This window comes from Sorex fumeus, unplaced genomic scaffold (genome assembly GCF_029834395.1).
Source record: "Sorex fumeus unplaced genomic scaffold, SorFum_2.1 ptg000034l, whole genome shotgun sequence".
Classification (NCBI taxonomy): Eukaryota; Metazoa; Chordata; class Mammalia; order Eulipotyphla; family Soricidae; genus Sorex; species Sorex fumeus.
In genome coordinates this window covers 11,113,839-11,136,219 of record NW_026606091.1, presented here as the reverse complement: position 1 = coordinate 11,136,219, position 22,381 = coordinate 11,113,839, and the positions used below count along the sequence as shown (strand labels likewise).

The window sequence follows — 22,381 nt, the reverse complement described above, 5'->3', positions numbered from 1 at the left end:
TTTTTGAAGTTGAGGAAACAATTGAAATTTAAGAGGGGTGGTAGGTGAAGCCTGCTCTGTTTATGAAGTTCACCCCAAGGCTGGCCTCACCTGTGTTGGCATGGCTCACAATTCGTGCCTGGTATAAACTGTGCAGGATCATCCAGGCCAGGGTGTCTTTTCCTTGGTGCTGAACAGCCACGCACAACATATCGGTCAAGCTCATCAAGGGAAGTCGTCCTTGAGAAACCAAGTACAACCTGACAAAGGCGGCCTTTTCTATGCTCCTCTGCAATACAAGCAAGTTGTTCAGTTACTATTGAATTAACCAATGTCATTACAAAATCTCAGGGCAAGGGCAAAACAGAAAGGGTGAGCTGGAAGTTGATTATTATTCCAGTTGCTTAAAATGCTCATTTCCTGCAGCATACTTACTGCCTGCGTGGCTATATTAAAATGTACATACAGACAGAGGGCTGTAGTGTCACCTTTAGTTTTCTCATTAAAAACCATAAATGATTTCAGGGGTTCATTGGTGATGATGTTTCATCAGGATGCACAAATAATAACAATGACAATGATAAACAAATATAGCACTTACCAAGCGTCAGGCACCATTTTAAGTACTTAACATGTGTTAATTTAGTAGCTCACAAAGGATGGTACATAGGCCTCTCAGGGACCCCAAGAACCTTTTAATGGCTCTGTGAGGTCAAACATTGGTGCTACATTTATAAGAGCAGTAAGAGTCATTATCTTTTTCTCTACCATTTGTGATTTTTTAAAAAGGTTAATTTCATTTAAATATTTTTGTAAAAAATAAATTACTGCTTTCATTAGACCTTTGCCATCTTTTAAATATTCTGTGACAAGATGGGATATAGAAGGTACTGCTGAATTCCTTCTGTATTCTGCTGCATACCTGGGTATGTGAGTTATCTCAAAAGACTCTCAGAGATTGGGCTCTCTTGAAGGAATCAGCATATACTTGGAAGAATTACAGCTAAAATATGGCTACTTAACATGAATATTTAATAGATTCTTTTTTCAAAATTAAAGGATGTGAAACATCACTTCAAATGAAATCCACGACAGCATTTTTTGACCAATGATAAAACTGCAAATTTTAAGCAAAAATTAGAATTTTAGAAAATTTATATTTGCTATTGTAACCTTGGTTGCTTCCCAATGCACACACACTTTTTTGATGATATTGTCCCTGAAACTAACCAATATGTTTAAAAACTGTGATTTAGTTTTCTTTTCCTAATGACTAATTTAAAAATTAGTAAATCATGCCCTGGCCAAATACCCACAGAGCAAGATAAACAAATTTTCACAAAACGGAGTATATGAAGTTCCCACATATGTTTATAAATCTATATTGTACCCAACCTATAACAAACTACCATTTTCTGATTGAGGGTATAACAGAAAAGAGAAATCCATTCTATTAACACTCTTCCCCTTTCTACCTGCAGAGCTGTATGAGCTTTAATTTTCTTCACATACTTCACCAAAATAGCATCACAACAGATTGAATGAAGAAATAACCATGAGAATGCAGTTGTCTGCTATTAAGCTAGAACTAAAGAAATTTGCAAAAAACATAAAATGTGGGGCTGGAGCAATAGCACAGAGGGTGGGGCGTTTGCTTTGCACTTGGCCGACCCGGGTTCGATTCCCAGCATCCCATATGGTCCCCCGAGCACCGCCAGGAGTGATTCCTGATTGTATGAACCAGGAGTAACTCCTGTGCATTGCTGGGTGTGACCCAAAAATGCAAAAAAAAAAAAAAAAAAAACCAAAAACCAAACCCATAAAATGCTACTTCTAGTTTTTTTGTGTATTGTATCTGAAAATGGTTTTTTTCTATTTACTTTTAAGTAAATATAAATTTCCAGGTTTTCATTTTTTATATGGTAAATAGGACACATTTAAATTAAAAGGTTGGTGTCCTCAGTAATTTTTAAGAAACCAAAGTGCCCTAAACACCAAAAGGTTGAGACCTATGCACTTACATTCTCACTTCAACCCTCTAGAGTAAATTACTATTATCTACCCTCCTTCACACTCGAAAGAGCTGGAGTCCAAAAGGAAAGTACTTTGCTCGAGGTCATATAATTACAGGTGGTGGAGTAAGAAATGGAACTCAATTCCCCTATTCTTGCTTTAAACCTTTCCAGAAATGAATAGAAAACACTGACCTCAGGGGAAGATACTGACTTTTCCAAGCAATAGTATGTTCTAGGGACAATACTCTGGTACTTTAAGAACCCTAGTGAGTACAGCAATCTTTAGTTCTAGGTACTATTTTATTCATTATTTCAACTCCTATTACAAGAATATAATAATAGGATATAACAAATTACATAAATGTATTATGATAATTACCAAGTACTTGCCTTGGGCTGGGCATGATTCAAGAAATTAACATGATTAAGTCACTTAACTAACAAAACAACCTGAGGAGATATGTGTTATTATCTCTTTTTTACAGATGAAGAGATAGAGGAAGAGAGAAAGGTTATGAAACTTCACTGAGTTTCTGCTGGAAAAGTAGAGCTGAAATTCAAATCTCAGCAGTGAGGCTCCAGAGGAAAATCTCTCTTGCTGTCCTTCATTAAAACAAAAAGAATGGCTGGAGCGATAGCACAGCGGTAGGGCGTTGGCCTTACAAGCGGCCAACATGGCCGACCCGAGTTCGATTCCTCCGCCCCTCTCGGAGAGCCCGGCAAGCTACCGAGAGTATTCGATATGCCAGACACAGTAACAACAAAGTCTCCAATGGAGATGTTACTGGGCCCGCTCGAGCAAATCGACGATCAACGGGAGGGCCTTTACCTTTACCTTTACCATCTCCAGAAATTCTACTATTTCTTCAATATACACCAACAGTGGTTTCCAAACCTTAGGAAGGATCTAATTACTTGGCGATACAGTGAAAACACAGATTCCTAGGTTCCAGCTGCAGTTGCTGACTGAGTAGGTCTGCAGTAAGAGTTCAGAATTTGCATTTCTGATCAGTCCCCCAAGTGATGATGGTTCAAGGGGCATATTTGGAGAATTAGAACTATGGAATGCAGAAATCCAGAGATTCAACTCAATAGGCAAATCTGCTATCTTGTGAAATAAATGCTAAGCTATTCAGCAATGTGAAGGCTCACAATTCTCTAGGCCTTTGATAATACCCGATATACAGAGATGACATTTGAATAATGTCCACTAGGATGTACTTATACCAAACAAAAGTTATTCATTGCTTATTTACCATTCAAATTGAATAATATATCATGTATTACTTTTGATAAATCTCAAAGCTTTAACAATATTCAGATTTTTATTCAGTAATCTGACCGATTATAGGAGTGAAGGTTAATTAATTATTTCGCGGATCATGCCACTTCAAGACTAATGGTGCTTTCTTTCCAATCAGCTATCTTTTTTTTTTTCTTTTTGGGTCACACCTGGCGATGCACAGGAGTTACTCCTGGCTCTGCACTCAGGAATTACTCCCAGCGGTGCTCAGGGGACCATATGGGATGCTGGGAATCGAACCCAGGTTGGCCGCGTGCAAGGCAAACGCCCTACCCGCTGTGCTATCACTCCAGCCCCTCCAATCAGCTATCTTTTGCCAATGTGAAAGATTAAGTACCAGGTGAAGGAAAATAATGTGATAAGAGAACTATTTACACTTTCCATGCACCAAAAAATTATTTGGTAAGAATATTTTCATCCATGAGGGATGTGAATTAAAATCATTGTCTTTTACTTTTGTTTGTCTAAAGGAGACCCAGAAATGTTTTTCAGAAGATGGAACTAATAAGTATATGACTTGTGCATTATGCTAATGGATAATGTATAAGTAGAATTTATCTATCTATGCATCCCTATAACTCCCTGCCCAACCATATTTCTAAGACTGAACATGGAATTCCACAAACAGTTCCTGATATTATAGTAAATAAGCAAAAATTAGCTATAGCCAAAATCATACCATAGTCACCTCTTCAACTATAATTTTTACCTCAATAATGATAAAAATAATACACAGATACAGTATTACCTCTGTAATCTGGGCAACCCGAATGGCTTCATCATCTGTCATTTCTGAAAGGCATTTTGCTACACTGATATACAGCTCGAGATCAGTTCTCTGTTGGAGAAAGGTTGGAAGTACGTCAACATATAATGTAAGATAACAAGTATCTTCTTAATGTTCTGAAAAATTCTGCTTGTCTATACAAACAGCAGTGGCTGAAATTTTGAAATTAATCAAACCAAATATGTAGCCACCTTTTATCATTCAGAAAACCTCTTTCCTATTATTTTTTGTATTTGTTTGGCTGTACTTCTTTCTCCTTACCAGAATTTATAATTCCAAGTGGATTTTGAACTTCTTCATGAAATTATAATCGAAAGATTTATTGGGGGAGGTAAAAAATTGGTATGAAGTCATATGTTATAAACAGTACACTGGACAGTATGTCTAAGTATGCCTCCATGCGCAAACTATAGGGGTTTCTGAGCTTTCTCATTTGCTCTTGTTTTTTGTTTTGTCTTGTTTTTGTGTTTTGACCACATCCATGTTGTTCAGGGCTAATTCCTGGCTTTGTACTCAGGGGTCACTCCTGGCAGACTCTGGGGATCAAATGAAGTGCCAGGTCTTAAATCTGGGTCGGCCACATGCAAGGCACCTTACTCATTGAACTTCCCGCTTGTTCACGGTCTATAGGCATTTTGTTAAGGGCCCAAGAGCAAAAATATCCTAGTTCAAGACTGGGTAAGCTGCTTCTGAATTTGCTCAAAATTTTGGTTCTAAATATTCAACCTCAATTTAGATCCTTAAAGGAATCACATTCTTGGTGGAGAATGTGGTCATTTCTTGCTAGCCTTCCCACCACATTCTTAAAATATACACTTCCCCACTTTGCCAAAAAGGCTTTAAAAAATCCCAAACATAAATTGTCAGGAATGTAAATATTTTTGTTCCTCACCCGAATCTTATTTGGCAGAAGGTCAAAAATGTTCCCAGTAGCTTTGCAGAGCAGGCTCCAGAGGTGGAAGGAAGGGCTGGGGAGTTTCATGGTCTGGCTGAGACCCTGTAAGGCACTTGGGCATAACTCAGGATCGGAAGCTGTTTTAAAAACTGCCACGATGACGTTTTCGACGAAACCCAGGATCTGTTCATCAGAGACATGTCTGACCCACAGAGGTGCAGAAACCAAGAGATATTTGTTGATATTCAGCTGGAAGAAAAATGGAAGAGGTCAGATGTAAAGAGGCAAGTCTGAGTTTGTAAGGCTCAAAATGTCGAGGCCATCTTTGTGTCTGGGGGTAGACGGGGAGATAAAAACTGTAGGCTATGACTTGGTCCCTCATTTTCCCATAACTTCGTCGTTCAATGGGTGATAAATGCATGAGATTCTGGCTGCTGCAGTGACTTCTGATCCAGGGTGACGAGCGTATGGTAATTCATCTGTGAACTACTCAGTTTAAGCCTTAGATCTTTTCAGTGAGAAGAAAATGCTACAGCTAAAATAAAGTATACGACAGTTGCTGTTCATTCTTAAAGGTTATATATTCCAGCAAAAAATTCTCCCGAAGATGAAAGACTCATCTGAGAAAAATCAACCGAACGATGGCTATTATTAATTTCTTCTGCGCACAAGGAAATACAAAGGGCAACTGATACACTGGGACCATTACTGACCAAAAAGGAACCAGCTGGGCATGGGGGACTGATGGCATGTTAGCACTCGTAGTTAAGGAAGAGGCACGATTAATGAGCGCTGTCCTGAGCCAGAGACTTTAAAAGAGTGGGCTTCAGAAGTTCTTAGTGCCAGAGAGATAGTAAAGGTGCTTGCCTGGCAATACAGTCAAATCTGGTTCAACCCTTAGCATATGTCTTTTGAGCACTACCAGGAGTGATCCCCGAGCACAGAGGCAAGAGTTAGCCTTGAGTTTCTCTGGGTATAGCCCAAAAGATTGATAACAACAACAAACTTAGAAATGAAAATATGTGCTACAAGAGTGCACATATTTCTTTTTGACCTAAAAACATGTGGTATTAAAAAATCTGACAAAGCCAGTGAAATTTGAAAAAATTTTAATGCAGTTGCTTGATCTGAAGAGCTCACTTTAAAAAATGTCACTTCCTATCATTTTTTTAGATTGAAGGTATATTATTAGAAAAATGAATCTACAACCACAACTTGCTAATTAGAAAGGTTAATAGGAAAGCTCATAATCAATAAGTAGAAAGATTATATTGTAATTATTATACTATATTTGCTCGAGCGGGCCTAGTAACGTCTCCATTGGAGACTTTGTTGTTACTGTGTCTGGCATATCGAATACTCTCGGTAGCTTGCCGGGCTCTCCGAGAGGGGCGGAGGAACTGAACTCGGGTCGGCCATGTTGGCCGCTTGTAAGGCGAACGCCCTACCCGCTGTGCTATCGCTCCAGCCCAGCGGTAGGGCATTTGCCTTGCACGCAGCCAACACGGCCGACCCGAGTTCGATTCCTCTGCCCCTCTCGGAGAGCCCGACAAGCTACCGAGAGTATTCGATATGCCAGACACAGTAACAACAAAGTCTCCAATGGAGACGTTACTGGGCCCGCTCGAGCAAATCGATGATCAACGGGAGGGCCTTTACTTTACTTTACTTTATACTATATTATGGGCTGGAGCGATAGCACAGTGGTAGGGCGTTTGCCTTGCATGCAGCCAGCCCGGCCAAGCCAGGTTCAATTCCTCTGCCACTCTGGGAGAGCCTGGCAAGCCACCGAGAGTATCTCGCAAACTACCTGTGATATATTCAATATGCCAAACACAGTAACAACAAGTCTCAAAAAATGGAGATGTTACTGAGCCTGCTCGAGGAAAATCGATGAACAATGGGAGGACAGTGACAGTGATATTATATTATAATATATAATATTATATTATAGATCTAAAAGATGGGCTGGAGCAATAGCACAGTGGGTAGGGTATTTGCCTTGCACGCAGCTGACCCGAATTCGATTCCTCTGCCCCTCTCCGAGAGCCCGGCAAACTACCGAGAGTATCTCGCCCACACGGCAAAGCCTGGCAAGCTACCTGTGACGTATTCCATATGCCAAACACAGTAACAATGGAGACATTACTGGGCCTGCTTGAGGAAATCAATGAACAACAGGAGGACAGTACTACAGTGCTACAGATCTAAAAGAGAAGTGGAAGGATAACTAAAGTGAAAAAAAAATCTAGGGAAATTTCAGATACTGTTAGAATTGTGAATTATCTGAATTTAAATAGAAAATGTTTACAGAATAGTGTTTAAGATATGGGCTTTGGACTTAGCTAGACTCTTCCGATTTGTTAGTCATGGTAATTTTGCTTAGTTTGCAATTCCCTCCGTTTATCAATATGTAAATGGAAAAGTAAAGTCTATCAAAATTGAAATAAAACCAGACATAAAAGATTTCATATGGTTCTATTTTATATAATGTTTAAATTCATATACTCCTTTTAAAAGGTAAAATTATGGGGCTGGAGTGATGGCACAGCGGGTAGGGCATTTGCCTTGCATGCAGCCGACTCGGGTTTGACCCCCAGCATCCCATATGGTCCCCTGAGCACCGCCAGGGGTAATTCCTGAGTGCAGAGCCAGGAATAATCCCTGTGCATCATTGGTGTGACCCAAAAAGAAAAAAAAAGTAAAATTATGGAGTCACAAAGCAGATGAGTGGTATCTGGGTTCGAGATTAGGAATTGGTTGACAACAATTACGCACAATGGAACTCTTTGTGACGATGACTGTACCCTTGTTGCATATGTAAATGTGAAAACATACCCAAACTCATCAAGTTATATATGAAAAAAGCCATGTTTATGATATAAAAATTATAGCTCAATATAGCTGTAAAGATCAACCTCTCTGGGCTGAAGATTGATTAAATCTGATGTCTGTAAACATGCTTTGTGCACTTACAGGATGCAAGTACACAGCAAACGTTCATTAAATGGCAGTAAGATGGAAGCTTCTTGTAGGAGGCAGGTAGGAAATGGATAGAAGCTGAAAGAAAGGTGGCAGACCTCAGTAACATTCACTTTCAATCTGAGAGATTTAGGAGATACAGATAAGCTAAAAAAATATATCTAGGCTGGGATATAGTACAGTGGTTATGACCCAGGTCTGATTTCTGGTACCATACGGTTCCTCGAGCATCATCATATACAGTCCTGGAGGCCCCTGTGCACCACTGAGGTGACTCAGATAATTCCCAGCACTGCAGGGCCTAACCAGCACATCCTTGGGCCCTGGAACTGAACTACTGGCCCAGTTGACTGAGAATCGATGATCACACCACTGGCTTCCTGGATACCACTTGTGAGCCCTCTGTCCCCATCCCCCATCCCCCAAAAACACACCCCACAGAACAGGAACTGATGGCAAAATATTGAGAAAATTATAGAGTGTTCTTCTACTTGCAAAGAATCAAATCCTTCCGGGATAGAGTAATAAGAGAAATGATTATTTAATTTTGTAACTTAGAATCAATCAATTAATATCTAAGAAACCATGGTGTGTGTGTGTGTGTGTTGGTCTTAGTTTAAAATATACTCAGAATTTAAACATCTAAATTAACTCTACATGGGGGGGGGGGGGGGAGCCGGGCCTGTCCTCCCCACCCCAACGAGACCTCAAGTCATCACCCAAAAATGGCCTCTCTGGCCTCTGATCAAGCTGCTTAATGGCCATGATCCCAGAGACTCAGAAACAAATCTCAAAACCCAGTGGCTTTTCGCAGAAATGCGTCTGGACCCCACAGTACATTACCATCGCTGGGCCACCCCAGGGGGGAAAGGGTGTTGTCCCTCCGCCTGCTTCCCCCTGGCTCCTTGGTGGCCGTCATCCTCCAGAGGCCATTGGACAGTCAGGCTTGGGCCTGCAGTGACGAAACTTGTTGGGTCTCACAGGATGGGGGTGGAGTCGGGCCTGTCCTCCCCACCCCAATGAGACCCCAAGTCATTGCCCATGAACGGCCTCTCTGGCTCCTGATCAAGCTGCTCAACGGCCATGATCTCAGAGACTCGGGAGCAAATCTCGAAACCCAGTGGCTTTTGGCAGAAATCCCTCCATATTTAAGTGTTAAAATTTCAGAATTTCAAAATCACATGGCCCTTCTGCAGCCACGTGACATCATATGTTATTCATAACCATCAATAGAACACAAATTGTCTACTGTTGCTTTTTCAGCAGATCCTAGTGTTGGGGTAAAATCTCAAATAATAATGGTGGGTCTGGTGTCAAAATATTGAATGTGTTCAAAGTAGAGACAGAGTAATGTGGAAATCATCTGCCCCACAGGTAGGGGGAGGGTGTGGGATGGGGGTATACTGGGCTTTTTGGTGGTGGAGAATGGGCACTGGTGAAGGTACGGGTGTTTAATTGTATGACCGAGACTTAGACCCGAAAACTTTGTAACTGCTCTCATGGTGATTCAATAAATAAAATGATAAAACATGAAAGAAAAAAGTAAGGTGGAGTTCATGCACAATTCAATCAGCTAATCAGTGGCTGAATAAAAAGCAGTACTCCTACATAAAAAAAAAAAATTTAAAAAATTAACTCTACATTTTTTTTTCTTTTGGGCCACAGTGCCAGAGCTTACTCCTGGCTCTGTGCTCAGGGCTTACTCCTGGCAGGCTCGGGGGGACCATATGGGGTGCAGGGAATCAAACCTGTGTCAACTGCATGCAAGGTAAGTGCCCTACTCACTGTACTATCTCTCTGGCCCCTAATTTCACAAGTTAGTCTTAAAGGTAAAGGTAAAGGCCCTCCCGTTGATCGTCGATTTGCTCGAGTGGGCCCAGTAACGTCTCCATTGGAGACTTTGTTGTTACTGTGTTTGGCATATCGAATACTCTCGGTAGCTTGCTGGGCTCTCCGAGAGGGGCGACCCGAGTTCGATTCCTCCGCCCCTCTCGGAGAGCCCGGCAAGCTACCGAGAGTATTCGATATGCCAAACACAGTAAGTTAGTCTTATTGGTATGATATACCCTTCAAGGTGCTGCCCCCTCTCTCGACCACAAATACCGGACTCAGTCATTTCTTCCTCTGCACCATGCTCATGTTGAACACACCTGCAGATTGCTCTGCTTTCTCTTCCTACAACCTCCCTCCTGTACCTCCAAGGTCTCTAACAAGATACCTGACCAAATCCTCCCGAGCTGTCAAGGCTTACTGTAATTGCTAACTTCTGTGAAAAACAGCTCAGATACATGGAGATATGGCTTTACCTTAATACCTACCAGGACAATTATGAACAAATTAAGCTAGCTTTAAGTAATTCTACACATTTCTAGCTGCTTGGTACTAAACAAGTAACTTTAATATCCCCCGTCATCTTTCCCCTCCTTTTTGGGTAATAAACGGAGGCTGAGAGAATGAATGGTGATGGCTGTGGCAGAGATCTGAGTCAAATCATTTTCCAGAATGTTGGTCAGCTACTATCAAACCCTCAATTTTCATATGATCCCATTTGTCCACTCTTAGACTTTGAGAGAACATTCCCCAGTGAATACTATTTTTCCCCGCAAGGGCCCTATCCTCCAGTTGCCGACACCCTTGATGATTACATACACCCAGACTGTGGACGAGTGGAGGGATCACCCACAATCCCAAGAGTGCAGCTGCGTTCTGAGATGATTGTGCCTGGGTCACCATAATTTCAAGGCACAGTTGCTGTATCTCTTCACCTGAAAGAGAAGGGGAAAAGAAAACAAAATCTAAGGTGGTGCTTTGTTTGGCTCATTTTCAGGCATCACTGTTTCAAAGCAACTGCTCACGTGACTTCTACAGGCAACAGGTTTTCGGTAAATCAAAAAGGATTTCACAAGACCTCTTATGTAGAAGAATGTGCCTACATGAAACATACTCCTAAATCTTGGAAATGGCAAGAACCTTGAAAAAACTCAGACTGTTTGGAGAAATCAGAAATTCACATACTAATGAGAAGTTGACTATATTCTAGCAAAAAATGTGCCCCTTCAGCCTTGCACTCAGCACAGGAAAACTGGCCAAGGTCTAGAAGGCCTTAAGATAAAGCCACCTTCTTTGAGATTTAGTCTTTTTAGTTGTCTGATTTCTACTAGCAGATGTATTTTCCTGTCCAGATATTTTTATTTCCTAAAATACATTCTGAATGGAGCACACGAAAGTAGGAAAAGTGCAGGTGGATCCATATTCTAAATAAAATCTCTAAGGACAACAGAATGGTGACAGCACAGCTCACACAAGGATTGATTAGGTTTAAATGAAAACATTTAGGTAAAAAATTATGTATAGTTAAAATTATCTTTGATTATCCCTCAGACTGCACATAAATTATAGTCTTTCTGCATATCATATATAATGAAGCACCCTACCATAAACACACAATTTTATAACACTTAAAATTGTTCTTCCTTTTTTTCTGAAGATGGGAGGGGGCAAGCCCTTCTGGAAGATGCGATAGATCCATCAGGACGTCGGAGGGCAGTTATCTTGGTCTTGTAGTCAGCGAAGGACAGGAAGGTGTTGCAAATACTTTTCCCGGCTTATGCCACATTGGCTAGCACTGCTGCTCTTCTCTCTTTGAGGTCTTCCTTTCTCTGCACTGCTTTGTGAGGTCGGATGTTTGCTTGCAGTTGCCTGAGGCTCATGCCCAGTCATGCTGGCGAATGAGCTCAAGAATTTTCGAAGATGGTGTCTTTTTGTGGCTATTTCTCTCTTGGCATTCCTCGCACAATCATGGAGGTGCTGAACCAGTGGATTGTATTCCTCGCCAATGTTGTCAATGACGGCATTTTACCATGTTGCCGCAATAGTGCCAAAGAGCTCCCAGTTGGTAGGAGTTCTGGGAGTTCTCTTCTTAAACTTTGCAGCCCTTTCTTCCCTCTTCGTGAAGAAGAATTTTGCATGAAGGATTCCAATCCCATTTGGAATTTTGGGATAACAGTGACATCAGTCAGGCAAAACCGTCAACTGATGTGGTCAATTTCATTGTGGAACCGTCCACTGAGAGACTCCCATGTCCAACGTTTAGATTCGGCCTTCTGGAACTGTGAGTTACCATGGATGGTCTTGGTCGACATGATGAACTCAGACAGTCTTTCACCCTGTTCATTCCATTCTAGGCCACGGGTCCCGATGTGGGGTTCTTTGGCTGATCTTCTCGGTCCTATCTTGGCATTAGAATCACCAACAATGATCTTGTAGAAGGTGTGGTCTTCTTTATAGAACTTCTCCAGCTCCATGTAGAACTTCTCAATTTCTTCTTCATCATAATTGGTTGTTGCTGTGTAGACAACGAAGATAGAAACTGCTGGCAGTGAGCCACATCTATTCAAGTGTAATCATCCAAGTTGGGTTGTTGGCATTTGAATGAATCAATGCCCATGGCCAAGTTTGTGTTGACAAGGACACCGATACCACCAACGCCTCTTTTGTCGCATGTTCTGAGGAACACTTCTTCTCCAGTGTTGAAAATGGCGTGATGTGGTTGATGCCTTCTCATATTGGTCAGACAAATGATGTCGTACTTGATCTTTCATGCTTGCACCATCAGGTCCTCGATGGATGCGTCTGATGCCAACATATGTGCATTGAAAGTACAAACAGTCATTTTTGTCCTTCTTTGTTTTGGTATCCTAGGTCGGCCCTGGGATTTTATCAGCCTCTCCTTCCTTATCCTTCTTAATGCAGCCATATTGGTGGCTCATTCAGGGGCAGGGAAATGAGACCCATTGTATTTACTGGTTTTGACATATCGAATACACCACAGATAGCTTGCCAGGCTCTGCCATGCTGGCAGGATACTCTCGGTAGCTTGCCAGGCTCTCCGAGAGGCATAGAAGCTTCTAGGGCAGCCTCCAATTGCCCTTGCATGTGTTTCCATGGTTCAAAGCACATTTGAACCCCATCAAATATGGTGCAGTAATCTTGGAATATGGGTATTACGTGTCTTATGATGGGTCCGGAAAGTGGCCTGGAGTGTGGTGGCGGCTGGGTAGTGGAGGTAGTGGAGGTTTATGAAAATAAAATGTTTAAAAATCGCAAAAAAAAAAAAACTTGTAAAAATAACCTAGCTGTTTGATCCAAAACAAATCTCAGATCCCAACGATCTACACGACTCCCCATTTGCTGCTCAGGTTGGTTGGAAACAGACACCACAGTCACTGCCAGGCACTAACATCTATAAATGCAGGGACACACCCCTGGTCTCTTCGCCAGTCCTGAGGGCTACAGCTGCTGTAAACTCCCAGAAGTGAAACAGAGAGATTCAAACTCTGGTCAGATGAACATTAACCTGGGACTGCCTCACAGGCCTGCACAAAATCAGACCCTCACTCCTAGACTTCACTTACACCAGATCACAAAGACTTCAAAGGTATCCAGTTACAACCAATCATTACAGAGTCTATTTTCCCTTCCAGTTGGCTACTTGAGAGCAGCATCCAAAGACCTCAAGATAATTGATATTTACCAAAGTTTAATCTCATAAGTGGAGAGAGGAGTGAGGCCCAGTTCACAGGTGGGTACTGGTAGCTTTCTCCAACGGTTGCTATGGGTTTCATCACGACTTTGAGAAGAGAAGGAGGCACAGATTCAGGACCTACAACATAAAGAAAAGCAATAATAAAACACCTTGATGGGACCAGGGAGAGGGTATAGCGGATAAGATGCTTGCTTTGCCAGCAGCTGACTGTGCTTTGATGCCTTGCACCTCAGCTGGTCCCCTGAGTCCTGTCAAGAGTGATTCCTGAGCACAGAGCCAGGAGTCAAATCCTGAGCACAGCCAGACATGGCCACAAACAAAAAAATACAACACCTTGATAGCAATAAGAAAACATAAAATGTCAACTGTCTTTTCTACTTTCAAAGGATCTGGTATCACATCTTTAACTATGGTCAATACTTCAATTAGGTGCTATAATCTCAACCCCACTTGCCATCCTCTGTTGTTCTCCCTTGTATCTGTCTTCAGTCTTTCCTTCTTTTTTTTGGGATAGGAATATTTCCTGCTACTCTTCAGTTTTCTCCTATACTTGCTCGTGTCTTTTCATCCAATTTTCTAAAAAAGGGCAACTTGTTCTATGTTACTGCCTAATCATTCCTTCACTTCGCAAGCCATTTGTGGAACAGGAAGTCCCTTCCATGTACTCTAGGTTAGGTTCCATGGCCCTACCTTCAAGTTCTGTACCATGTGATTTTCTGCCTCTTCCAGCTTGGACCTGCACCTGACTTCTCCAGGGGGGAGCACTGAAGACTACTGCCATTCCATAGGTTAATTGTAGTGTGATGACTTTATAGTATATTCTTTTTCATTTTGCTTTGTTTGGGGGCCACACCCAGCAGTGCTCAGGGCTTACTAGTACCAAGTGAGGTTGGGGGGATAATACCTGGGTGCCAGGGATTGAATCTGGGTCAGCTGTGAAGTGCCCTACCCCAACTATGTCTTTGGCCCAATAGCATGTTCTTTCTTTATATGGGCATAATTTGAAAGAGGGGAAAAATGGGATAACAGCATTAATCATTTGCAGTCGTGAGTAGAGTCATTAGTCAGGATTAAAGCAGCCATTCAGATCACGCAAGGGGGAAGTTACAAGGAGGTGAGAAATATCTATGGGGCCAGGGAGCTAGCTCAAACTTCTAGAACACATATTTTGCATGCAGGAGTTTCGGGGCTGATATCACCAGTACTACCAGTACTTCATGGTACCTTGAGTACCCCCAGCAGTGTACTCCAAGCAACATACTGAGAGCAGCCCAGCACCAGTGGGTATGGTACAACTCCCCACATCCTTCTGAAGTGATCCATACAAAGCAGACCAAGAAAGAAAAGCCAAAACAACAATATTATCAGCTGCCACAGCGGATAGGAAGACTCAGCAACAAGCAGAGCATCAGCTGGATAAGGAAAAGCTGGGATAGAATCGGAAGATGCTGAACAAGATGGAAGCAGAGTGGGCCAGAGTGAGTGAAAAGGGAAAAGGGCCACTGGAAAGAGAAGCACTGGAAAAGAGGAGAAGCAGAGGCACAGTCAGCAAAGAGGAAGGGGGAAATGGAAAAAAGGAAATGTGGACTGCCAGGCACAGACAAATCGGACACAGCAGTCCTCATGGGAAAGAGCTACTGCAAGGGAGAAGCAGAAGTCAAGTCAGCAAAAAAGTAGTGGAATTAACAGCTGCAGAAATAGGAAAGGAGAAGTAGAGAAAGATGAGTCAGTAAAAAGTCAGGAAAGGGAAAAAGTCCCACTGAAAGAAGCAAAAGGAAATAGGAGAAGCACAGAGAAGAGAAAAGCAGAAGTAAAGCTAGCAGAAAAGCAGCAGATTTGGTAGATACTGTAAAAGAAAAGGAGAAGTGGAGCTGAATCATGAAAAGGTCAGTTAAAGGAAACAGTGCTACCAAAAGGAGAAGCACAGAAAACAAAAAGAGAAATAGAGGCAAAATCAGCAGAGGGGAAGTGAAGAACAGACTGCAGACTTATGGGGAAGACCTGGGGGTGGGGAGGAAGAGGACGGGGGGGGGGGGGGGGGGAGGAGTGCTATTGAAAAGAGAAGCACAGAAAAAGGAAAAGCAGAGAAAAAGGAGAAGCAGAGAAAAAAGGAGAAGCACAGGCAAAATCAGCAGAGAAAAAGGAGAAGTGGAGAAGAGAGACTGCAGACCTAGCAGACAGTAAATGGGAAAAGCACTATTGAAAGAAGAAGCACAGAAGAAGGAGAAGCACAGAAGAAGGAGAGCACAGGCAAAATCAGCAGAGGAAGAAGTGGAGAACAAAGACCTAGCTGAGATATCAGAACGGCTAAGTAACAGGAAAAGTGTTACTGAAAGAAGAAGCTTAGAAAAAAAAAAGAGAGAAGCATGGGAAAAGGAGAAGCAGAAGTAAAATCAGGAAAAACAAAAACCCACCAAAATTCAGGAGATCTGAAAATGGGAAAGGAGTAGAGAGGAATCACTAAGAGGTCAGTAAAAAGAGTAAGTCACACTGAAAGGAGAAGCAGAGAGAAAAGGAGAAGCAGAGGTGAGATCAGTGAAGAGGAATGAGAATTGGAGACCAGAGACCAACTGGAGACCACAGACCGGCTGGTCAGTGAACAGGAAAAATGCTACTGAAAAGGAGAAGCATAGGGAAGTAGCAGAGGAAGGGGAAGAGGAAGGGGAAGAGGAAGAGGAAGAGGAAGAGGAAAAGGAAGAGGAGGAAGAGGAGGAGGAGGAGGAGGATTGTCATAGGATCATCTCAGAAAATAAGCTTTATCCTATTATATCTTGAGAGATATAATTGAGAGTAGGACTGACAGAATCATCATCAGAGAATTAACCATTGTTAAGACTGGAGAAGAATTTACAGGGGAAAGAGGTAAATAACTCAATTGTGCACACATTCATTCATTTTTCTTAAGCATGAGTCAGCTTTTGGTACCCGGACTACCCCGCACAGTGATTTGTGCTGAACAAGGTTGCTATTGCCCAGAGAGCAAAGCATATAGTTTGGTGAGAGAACAGGCAGGGAAAAGTCAGGTCTGACCTATTCTGTGGCATTAAAAAAAAATGCTGTAATGGGATTCATTGGCTGGCTACTCACATAATGTACTCTACTGATAATACACATGTGGCAACTGTCCCTGCACAATGGTGGCTGCAAACACTTAAGCTGCTTTGGGAAAGGGAGGTGTTTTGGCTTGTGATTCATAGAAACAACTTAATAAACTGGTAGACAATAAACAAAATATATGTGTACAGGATTCATATTATTTTTGTAGGGTAGTGCTCAGGAGACCATATGTAGTGTTGGGGATTAAACCGAGGTCAGCCTCAAGAAGAGAAAATGCCCCGATTCCATCTACTATCATACTGGCCTCTAAAATTACTTTTCCTTTTAAAATTTTTTTTTAAATTTATTTTTTAATTGAATCATTGTGATTCAATAAAATAGATGGGCCCTTACAAAGCTGTTCATGATTAGGTTTCAGTTGTACAGTGTTCCAACACTCATCTCTCCATCAGTGTACAATTCCCTAGGTTCCCTCCCATCACTGCTCCCCCACCAAGCCTGCCTCTACGGCAGGTGTTTTTCTTCTCTGTCTGTCTGTCTGTCTGTCTCTCCTTTTGGGCATTGTGGTTTGTAATATTGATACTGAAAGGTTATCAAGAATATCCCTTTACAGGAGTGCCCTGCCACAGAGGCAGGGTGGGATGGGGGATGGGGGTGGGGTGGGAGTGATACTGGGATTGGTAGGGGTGGAGAATGGGCACTGGTGGTGGGATGGGTACTCAATCATTGTATAACTGAAACCCATGTACAAAAACTTGTAAGTCTACAACTGTATCTCATGGTGTTTCACTAATATATATATATGTATATATATATATATATATATATATATATATATAAAAGAATATCCCTTTACCTACTTTTAACCCTCACATCTTGCACAGCATTATCGTTCCCAGCTATTATTGTCAAACTGGTCTCTTCTCATCTTACCTAACCTCTGCCCCACACATATTTGTGGTTAGTTCCAACCACTGACCAGTTCTCCTAGCCTCTGTTTTCCCTGGTCATGGATATTAGTCTTCTACAATATATATTTGTTATATACCACAAATAAAAGCTATATATCTAACAACTGTTAGATATAACAATTGTTATATCTAACAATATAGCTATATTCTATATCTAACAATATAGACATTCCTCAAAAAACTAAAAATTGACCTCCCATTTGACCCAGCAATACCATTTCTGGGAATATACCCTGGGGGCCCAAAAACACATGGCAGAAATACCATCTGCACTCCTATGTTCATTGCAGCACTATTCACAACAGCTAGAATCTGGAAACAACCTGAGTGCACGAGAACAGATGAATAGATAAAGAAACGATGTCACATCTATACAGTGGAATATTATGCAGCTGCTAGGAAAAAATGAAGTCATGAAATCTTTGGATGGACATGGAGAGCATCATGTTGAATAGAAGATCAAATCACATAAAATTTTATTCCATGTCTTTCTATAGAATTACTATAATAACATGCAGTTTTTTTTTTAAAAAACACAACAGAATTAGTTAAGACATTCAACCAGGTAAAGATTTAATGTGAAATCTGATTCTTTTCCAGATGTTTTATGACTTAGACCAACTTTTCTCAACAGTTCATGTGGACCCCTGTGAGCCCCCAAGATAGTCCAAGAGGGAAACGGGTGAAAACTGTGTAAATAGGGGACGAACCTATAGGATAGGTGAGTCAAGGAAACAGAACCAGAAAAAGCATGAGAAACACTGGCTTGGACAACAAGGTTCTCTTGACAGAATAACAGAACTGTTAGCTAAGAAACTGCACTTTACTATATCCTTTATTCATTGTTTTTGTAGTCTTTAAATTTGACCTGGGACATAAAAAGTTTTCAGAAATAAAGAGAACTTGTACAATAGTGCATAGGGTTGACAAGTGCTTAAATATAATAAGTCTTCCACATAACTAGAGAATAGAACTAGAACTACTAAAAATTTTCCACTATGTTTGCAGGGAACTAATTCTGACACTAACTGGAATGAAAGGAATTATAATAACTATAAAGGAACAGCGAAAATACTTGGCGGTACCATAAATTTGGGGGTGAGAGGATAAAGGAGGAGGTATGGGAAGAGAAGAGCTGAAGGTGTAAAATATGAAAGGAGTCCCATGAGTCCTTCGCCAGAGGTTTTCGGTACTGAACACAAGAATCCGAATTTACGCAAGGGAATAATCAGCTTCTCTATTATAGTGCCTTGTCTTACAAACAAGTGCCTTAAAGAAATATAAACACTGGAATGCTTTATAGACAATGGTTGTGGGGCTGAGAGGACCTAACAGTATTTGTTAAAAGAATCCAGATGTTTTAAAATATGGGTACAAAGTCCCGTTAAATACTTCATCCAGTTGACAGCCTCAAAGAATCCTGATCTAAATGGCATATCCGAACATAATGCATTACAATGAGACTCATTATCAGGCAGACTTTGGCGACAGGGAGGATCAGATATCTGACACCACCAAGCACATGTGTAACCCCTGGTAAAATTCTCATAACAAGAGGCTAACAGCTGCTGGTGGGTATATTCCCCATCCCCAGCACACAGCTTATGTACTGTGGACATGTCTTTCCCTTCTCATCTTCCCAGCTGCTTAGAAGCAACCTCACTCAGAATTAGCTAGAATACATACTTAAGGCTGAAGCTCAACAAATATATGAAAATTACTGCATGCCAAGTAGTCTGTTCTAAGTACTTAGGATACAACACAGATGTTCTTCCTGCCCTTGAGGAAACTGCAGTCTAATGGAACAGATAGACTTTAAACAAAGGAGTATAAATAATTAAGCAAATAATTACACATATGTAAAGTACTATGAAAAACACAGAAAAGTTTCCCATGGGAAATCTACACTAATCTAGGAACTCCAAGGAATTCTTTCTCTTCCCCTACTGAAAATGTTCAATTTTTAGTAATTAAAAAATATTTTTTAAGCCTTCTGACTTTTTTTTATTACCCAGAAAAGCTTCATTTTTTAAAATATTTAACTTGCTGATTCTGTGCTTGCGCCTTCAACCCTTTCACAATGATTTTTTGCTCCTCACTAAGGAAAAAATGCTTGATCTTGTCACAGAGGCAGTTAGCACACAGGCAACCAGCCCAAGCCTTGCTGGTGGGTCTGTTCATTTTAGACAGCCTCTTAAGAACTTTAGGTCTCATGGCATGAGTGCCTCAGAGTCTGCCTGGGCACACACTCCATGTGCATCTGGTGCCTGTCCAACCTTCTTGGTATGAAGATAAATAATTTTATACCAGGGTTTTGGGCAGCCTTCTTTTGTCAGAGCCTGCATTGTAGAGGGTCTAAGATGGCATGCCAAACATCGGACTATTCTGAGGGCCTCTACACAATATCCCCAGAAGAGCAGAAAGGATGTTTCTACCAAGATGGAAAGGACGGATAGGACTTTTCCCAACAAAAATCCTTTAAAACACAAAAGAGATAATTATAGACAGTATGTAATATTTTTGATAAAAGAGACATTTAGTTTTCTACCAGAAACTGTTTCTGACACATATCTCAGATCCTGAAAAAAGGGTAGGGTAACTTATTTTAAGGACAAATACCTCAAAGATGTTCAGAGTTACCGGACATACAAACATCCTTGTGTGTTTTAGCACCAAGAAGTCTGCCAAGCAGGGTGGCTGTTCAGTGGATATCAGAAACTAGTAGGTAAGATGGTGCTAGCAGGGCTGAGGACTTGGGGAACAAGTGATGGGATGTGACAGAAGAATAGAGCATCCCTCCTGTGAGAGAAGATGTCAGAGAAGATGTCCTGCCAGAGAAGATGATCCCACTCTCATATGAGGAAAATCAGGCAATCCAAATAGAAGTTTCTCGATGAAATAAACGGTTTTTCACTTTAAGACATACTAAAATTACAAAAGTTGCAGAAAAATTGTTTCAGGTCAAAGAAAGAGCTACAGCTAGTAAACCCTGGGTGACATTCTGGATTAGAGTTTCTTTTAGCTGAGACATTGTTTACACTGTTGGGTCTCTGGATGAAGGGGATATAGGAGTTTTCTATTTTTAGCAGCCCTTCCCCCTTCTAATGTTGGAAATAATTTCACAATAAAAATTTAAGGAAAAAGGAATAATTTACAAAGAAACTCTAAAATTTAATTAAAAAAAGAAGAACTCTCTCAAATAGTAAATACATGCAAAACTGTTCATTCCAGCTGGAAATGAAATGCAAATTGAAGCAATTATAAGGTATCATTTTATACCTGACTAGTTTTTACTGTTGTCATTTGTTTATCTATCTTGGTTACTTGGGTTTATCCTTTCTTTCTAAGTACTGGTAAAAGTGACTCAGTTCTGATAGAAACTCTATAAAAAAAAGATTTATTTTTTTATTCACTTTATAGAAGCAATTGAGGTTTAGTGACTTAAGAAGTTTGTCTGAAGTTACATGACTCATAAGTGGCAGAAGTGGGGTATGGACCTAAGTAGTCAGTCTGTCCTGGGTGCCTTAAACTTCTATGAAATATGATTTGCATATTTCTACAAGGCTGAGGTGCCGAAATTAGGTAAAATTCTTCGAAGAGCAATGAGGAGATGTCATCCTTACTGTCACCAAATTCACCTACCAAAATACTCCTGAGAATTTATTCTAATGAAGGTCACATGCAGTGGGACAGTGTATATAATGAGAAAAATTTAATTAACAATTATTATTATTCCTTTTTCCTTAAATTTTTATTATGAAATTATTTCCAACATTAGAAGGGGGAAGGGCTGCTAAAAAACAAAAGAAGAGTTTTCTTCTTTCAAATAAATACTTTTTATAGAGAAATCAAAACACTCTCAGAATGATATGTTTATAGTCACTGTTACTGTCCTCCTGTTGTTCATCGATTTGCTCGAGTGGGTCCAGTAATATCTCCATTGTGACAACTGTTACTGTGATTGACATATCGAATACGCCATGGGTAGCTTTGCCAGGCTCTGCCGTGCGGGCGAGATACTCTCGGTAGCTTGCCAGGCTCTCCCAGAGGGGAGGAGGAATCAAACTCGGGTTGGCCATGTTGGCTGCGTGCAAGGCCAAATGCCCTACCCGCTGCGCTATCACTCCAGCCCATGTTTATAGTATAAAATGAAAAATACAAATATATGTAGGCAAGAATATAAATAACAATTATGAGTACATAAAGAAAGTGATATCTATTGAAGTATTGTAATAATTGAAAAAAATAATTGGTAGCTTTCCTTATCTCTAATATTTTTATGACATTTACAAAGACTAAAAAAGATAGTATCTGCTGAGAAACTTAACAGGTGAGTTTTCTTCTTTCAAATAAATACTTTTTATAGAGAAATCAAAACACTCTCAGAATAGGGAACAGAGAGACAGCTCACTGGGCTGGGGTGCAGACTTTGCATGCAGAGGTCTGGGCTGGAACCCAGGCACCGCACAGACCGGGACCAGCACTAGGAGTGACCCCTAAACACCAAGCTAGGAGGAGTCTCTGAGCATGGCAGGGTGTTGCCCCTGAGCCCAAAGCAAATAAACATCATAGACAAGTAACAAATGTCTAAAAAATGATGCTCTAAGAATTCTTTTCATCCTTTCCCCCAAGCCTCCTTTGGAGGAGATGAGTGGCAATTATGCCTTTTTATAAGAAAACTTGTTAAATTAAAAAAATCAAGAATATAAAATTAATTATGAGTTTTTTTCAATTAAATGTGATTCAGTATAACAAATAAACATCTAGAAGGACGTATCAGAATATCTATTGCAGCTATGAGTATAGGGCATTACTGTTTCTCTACAATTTTAAAACAGTATAATATG

At 40.9% G+C, this 22,381-nt stretch overlaps 1 protein-coding gene across 1 annotated transcript in view; it reads right to left on the bottom strand.

Annotated features, from left to right (window-relative positions):
• FOCAD (focadhesin) overlaps positions 1 to 22,381 on the bottom strand; it is a 339,599-nt gene that overhangs the window by 8,204 nt on the left and 309,014 nt on the right. Inside the window, exons 36-40 of the mRNA XM_056117152.1 lie at positions 13,495 to 13,623; positions 10,611 to 10,726; positions 4,977 to 5,228; positions 4,046 to 4,135; positions 91 to 268 (exon numbers count right to left, since the gene is read on the bottom strand). Of these exons, the coding sequence (XP_055973127.1) occupies positions 91 to 268; positions 4,046 to 4,135; positions 4,977 to 5,228; positions 10,611 to 10,726; positions 13,495 to 13,623 (765 nt within the window). The remainder of the gene's footprint in view (positions 1 to 90; positions 269 to 4,045; positions 4,136 to 4,976; positions 5,229 to 10,610; positions 10,727 to 13,494; positions 13,624 to 22,381) is intronic.